Source organism: Eutrigla gurnardus (assembly GCF_963514095.1).
Source record: "Eutrigla gurnardus genome assembly, chromosome: 10".
Lineage (NCBI taxonomy): Eukaryota > Metazoa > Chordata > Actinopteri > Perciformes > Triglidae > Eutrigla > Eutrigla gurnardus.
Genome location: NC_139924.1, coordinates 18,890,715 through 18,896,320, shown reverse-complemented (window position 1 = coordinate 18,896,320; position 5,606 = coordinate 18,890,715). Strand labels below are relative to the sequence as shown.

Sequence of the window (5,606 nt, the reverse complement as noted above, 5' to 3'; positions counted from 1 at the left end):
ATGGTGGCATAGAGACCTGACACCCCAGCAATGGAATCACAATGCTGCATATATCTTATATTACTTTTTTTCTCTCTCTTTCATATCTTACTAAATTGTTAGAAAACTGCCAGGACTCTGGTTAAAGCAAAACCTTTACCCACTCAAACTGTTGATAGGAGAGCTCTCTAGTGTAGAAGGTAGGGAACTACATGAACATGTGACCCAGGGTGTCTTGGCAGTAGGTCCCATAATAAAAGTACGGTGTATGACTGATTCAAGCGTTCATCAGATGTTACATTATCTGACAGTTTGCACGTGATCTCCCGGAAGTCCTCGGTCCGATTGTTACATTGTGTTATACGCAACCAATCCTACATCGCACACGCACAAATAACTTGTAAGGAAGTACAATGATGTTTGAGTTCAAATGTGTTCTCGCGGAGCACAGACAGCTTCATTAGTGCTGATCAAAGACCACCCCAAACGCCTTAGTTCACTCACATTTTATTCAGTATACGTTTCAACCACATGCCAAAAGGGTTTCGTTAATACTGACAAGTAAATTCACATGTGCCAAAAAAAGATCTGATATCTGGTGAAAGCAGTGTGTTAAGTGGGTCTTTCAGAGACTGTTCAATGCATGTCAAGTGTTAAAGCTCTCCAGTGGCATACTAATATATGGAATGCTGAGGATAATACTTTAAATGCAATCTTGCATGTTGGACGACATCACATTACGTTTGGCTCTTCGGCACTTCAACACATGATCATCCATTCAGCTCTAATTGCACTGGAATTTTTTTTTTTTGTCATTAAAAAAAAACCTCCATCTAATAACACAGAATATATTAAACTGCTCAGCTCTTTGTTGAAATGTGAGTGAACAGCCAAACTGTGGCTGGCAAGAAACCTAAACTGCTAAGGATCTTGCTGTCCATAGTCAAACTTGTTGTACAAATATAGTGCTATAAAATAAATAGAAATAATCTAAGGAAATACATAGCATATATATATATATCTGAGGAATTTTCCAGCATTCTGTGTCTGATTAGTGTTACTGTATGACCTACAGGTGTCCAGCACTAGTAAAAAATACCCCCCCCCCCCCCCCCCCTTAACTTCAACTGTATCTTCTTATGTCTCATTTTTAAACGTCTATGTCTGTGTTTATATTTCGCTTATTGTGAAGATGTGTCGTGAGGCGCATATTATTTTGAAGGCATCGCCGACGGCTGCAGACCACGCCATCAGCAGTTGAGAATGGAGTTGGTCCTCATGATGCGGATGACCTTCCTGGAGGTGTAACTGTACTCGTACTGCATGTGTTCATGGAAGAAGTACAAGTATCCTGAAAGACGACAGATACCAGTTAGGAGCATAAAAAAAAAAACAAGTTTGCATGTTTTAACTGTGCTGAAAATGGTGGTAACAGTGATAATCACAACTGCGTACCGTAGTGATAACCAACTGCGTCAATCTCGTCGTCCATCCCAGGGAAATCTTCCTCAATGGATCGTGGGTAGCCACTATCCATGGTGCCTGTCGCCTCGTCGTAGCTGCGGGTGACAATTCACAGCAAAAACACGTTGACGAAACACAGAATCACATGTGGCAAGAATGAGTGCAGATTTAAAGACTTTAAACGTGATTAGAATCGTGTGACACTCATCGCCACATACTGTACCTCCAATACTCCTCATCGGTGAAGAGGAGAGTTTTCCCGGTGTCTCCGATGTGCACCGCTGCGTCGATTTTCCTGACGGTCTTGGGAAGACCGAGTTTGTGTATGTACTTTGGGTAACCATCCACAAGGTTGTATCCATTCAGAGCCCACATCCGGATCCCTGTTGAAACACAGAGCGTGGGTCCATACGTACCGTGTTTGGCATCGGATGAAACATTACAATAGCAGTATATAAGTACTTATAACCCACCACTAAATATCATGACTTGATCCTTGTCTGGGTACTCGTATGCTGCGTCCACCTTGTTTGGGAGGGAGGGCCACGTGGACTTGATCAGTGACTGCTCAGGCTCCGGCATCTGAGGATGGAGACGCCAGTAGAACCTGCAACGTGTCGACAAAATATAGCATCATGAATATGCAAATCTCCCGCCGGTAGAGTTATTGTTTGAGTGACGGAATAATCAACTCTTCCTCACACACCTGCTAGTGGGTAATTAGCCTAGCACATAATGATCAGGATCGAGAGATTATGTAAATCTGAATCGGCATTTATTATCACAACAGCATCCATTAGAGGCAGTGGGCAGCCACTATATACAGTGCAGTTTCGGGGTTTGGTGCTTTGCTCAAGGGCAAATCTGGATTGGCCAGGAGCAATACTAGCACTCCTCCAAGGCTTGGACTTATATTTGTATTACATTATAATCATGTATTATGTATAAGCGTCTTACTGTACCCGTCTTTGAAGATGATGGTTTCCCCTCTGAGCTCTGTGACAGCATCGAAACTTAACATGGGGTCACATTTGTTGGGTGCGTCAGGCTTCGGTTTGACTTTCTTTGGGTTTGGGTTTGGGCCTGTGATTGAACATCTGGCATCAATGCACAGTTCACATAATACTTCCACAAAAAATTTAAAAAAATATATTTTTTTAAGACAGAATGTTCTATTTTCCCACCGTAGAGAGCTTGAATGCCTTCAATGTCGTCCTCAGACAGCGGGTAGCCAGGAGTGTACGAGTAGACGGGGTACATCAGGGCGCCCGGGTCTTGGGAATGGGACATGCCGAGGGCGTGGCCCAACTCGTGGGCAGCCACTATGAAAAGGTTGTAAGCTGTGGAGAAAGGATGTTCAGTGTTAATCATCAGGATAAATGAAGCGACTTATGTTGCACATTTGTGCACAACTCTTACATGATGAATCCTTGGTCCAGGTTTCATCCTCATCGAAGTGAGTGTCTCCTCCGATGTCTCTGCCGGGCGGGTAGGCGTGAGCAAGCAATCCATTAGGCCCGTCAAAAGGGTTATAGTCTCCATGCTCTACAGAATAAAATATGTTAAATACGATGAGCAGAATGTGCACTGGTATGATGTCTATTATAGAATATTTTGTTTGTATCAGAATGTCAGAATTACCTTTTGCTCCAAAACTGATCATAATGTCAGCGTTGCCCTGGTACAGCTTCTTAAAGATCAGAGGGGTGACATCAGACCAAACGTTCAGCGCATGGCGAATGGCTCTGTCTACGTCAGACTTCTGCAGATCTGGTGTATAATTCAAGATCCTGCAACACCAGGGGACATACAACAAGGAAAATGGGTGCACAATTGATATAGGTGTTCACTCTCTGAATAGTTCCTTGTAAAAAAATATATATATGCAAACCTGAATGTGACATTGTTGTTTTGCCATTTGGGTTGTCTAGGGAAGTGGTTGTACTCCCCGATGTCAGGGACGCCACATCTGGCCTGCTTCATCAGCTCCAAAGTGTTCTCATCGAGGTTCCCTGTCACCTTCGGGGATGGAAAGGAAATGTTACATGGGTACATGTGTTCCCAAAGTACAGTCGAAACCTTCATCTAATAAAATTTTTCAGGTGTAAGGTTTATATTTGTGTATTTATACAATGGTTTTATTTTTATGCTAGGTTGAATGTTGTCCTGTCTGTCCTGCACTGAGCTCAAAAAGGCAAGTCCCTGACCAAGCTGTGTTTAATGTGAATAAAGGAAACTCAGCCCAAATTAACTTCCTTCCCTCAGGGAAAAGAAGCAAGTTTGAATGTAAACCAAGGTTGGGTATCAGGCTACACTCCCACAAGAGGAGCACAAAACAAGGTTCTGAGGAAACATCACTCCTTGTATCAAAGCTGAGCTAATATCATATTAAAACTGCACCACCACTAAAATGTTAAAGTCCCAGACTCAGTAATCTCATCTCTCTTACAACTAGGAATACATCCTACACAAACTAAGATATCAAATAAAATATATTTACAAAAGAGCTTCTCAACCAGGATTAACAAGCACTTTCTTGATCTGTTCACCTTGAGCTTGAAGAATCTCTGCATCTCCTCGATCTTGGTCTGAAAGGCACCCGATGACCTCTGTCTACTTAGGAGACCGGTCTGGAGGCCATAGAACCGACGGAGGTACTTCTGTTTGTTGAAAGAGAACAAAAGCTGATTGACATTCATAATGGGATGAACATCTTCCTTACTTCTCACACTGGAGACCCCGAAAAAAAGGCTTCTTGAAGCCAGCTAACACAACTCAACAATGTCTGAAGTAGAGAGCTTGGATCTTACCTCGGCAAAGAGCCGGGTGTCCTCGGATGCCAGAGGCAGAGCAAAGGAGTGAGCGATCAGCGGCAGCAGCAGGAAACCTATCATTGTTGTTGTCTCTGTGTTGTCCAACCCAGTCATTGGTGTCGAGAAGCTCCGATGGTTATTTATAGTGTTTTTCGGGTCCAATTTTTTTCTCAAAGGGTCCCAGTGAATCATGTAAAAGCACCCAGCCACTTCCTCCTTTCTGAAGAATGTGCTTGGAGCTGTAAAATCTGCAGCCAGTCACTGTGGTTTGAGTGAACTGCTTTGAACCCACCTAAAAGGTTTTGATAAAGTGTTTCCCATTTCTCAAATTTTCATGACTTAAGAAATTTGATAAAAGGATTAGGCAAAATGATGACCTTTTAAAAACAACAACAACACACACACACACACACACACACAAAAAAACGAGAATAGTGTTTAGATTTAGGAGCTATGACCCTTTTTGGTAAATAAATACCTGGACATTTTCCTTTTGTTGTTATTAATTAAAGGTGAAGAGAATACGGTAAAAGAATGAAGAGACAATCTTCTCTAGAAAAAAAATAGGCTGGTCTCATGATTGTCATTCTGTGGCTTGTTATTTTAGGTGAGGACATCTTAGGATATGTGACTAACAAACACATGAAAATATACATGTCCCTCATGATATTGTGTTTTATATGAGTGCATTCGACGTGATGGGAGGTCTCTCACACAGACAAACAGTGAGACAGACAAATGCTTATCCTGATTCATGTGTTTTCCAATGAGTCATCAGGATTACAACGAGCATGCATTTATGATGTTAATGACCTTAGTTGTCTCAGCTATGGGGAACTGGAGCACAGAACCATCGGTGACCTAACAACAAACGTAGTTAGGTTTAGGAAAAACATTATCCTGGGCTTAAAATAAGCATGTGAAAATAATACGTAACTTCACACAATGACTCAACAACCCTTTGTGACACGAACACCAGTCTCCTGCTTGAAAGTCCTGCGTTTGTTTTTACCATGACTTTTTCACTGTTAATTAACTAGCTCAGAGGGTTGCATCATTTGAACACATACCCACTGTTAAGAGCTCAAACCACTGCTGTGCTGCTAGCTTGTCTGCGGACTACTGGTAACTCTAGAAGGCTCATAGGCAAGGTTGAAGGAGAGGTGAGCTGTACACCTGGATTGATTTTATTAAAAAAGAAAACACTATGCTTCTCACAAATAAATGTTACATTATAATAAAATGACAACAACTGCCACAACATTAGCATTGTTCCACACAATAGGTGTACTGTAGGTACCAGCAGGTCCCTGGAGCCAAGGCAGGTAAGGACATGCTGCCTCTCAGTGC

General features: G+C 42.2%; 1 protein-coding gene across 1 annotated transcript; it reads right to left on the bottom strand.

Moving 5' to 3' along the window:
- Positions 1 to 469: 469 nt before the first annotated feature.
- On the bottom strand, positions 470 to 4,456 carry mmp13b (matrix metallopeptidase 13b). The gene is made up of 11 exons (XM_084020336.1): positions 4,254 to 4,456; positions 3,993 to 4,103; positions 3,335 to 3,462; positions 3,085 to 3,233; positions 2,863 to 2,988; positions 2,628 to 2,783; positions 2,406 to 2,526; positions 1,917 to 2,050; positions 1,667 to 1,826; positions 1,435 to 1,538; positions 470 to 1,330 (listed from the first exon to the last, which is right to left on the bottom strand). Exons 1-11 carry the CDS (start codon positions 4,446 to 4,448, stop codon positions 1,230 to 1,232), a joined length of 1,485 nt encoding a protein of 494 aa, XP_083876462.1. The 5' UTR covers positions 4,449 to 4,456; the 3' UTR covers positions 470 to 1,229.
- Positions 4,457 to 5,606: the final 1,150 nt, after the last annotated feature.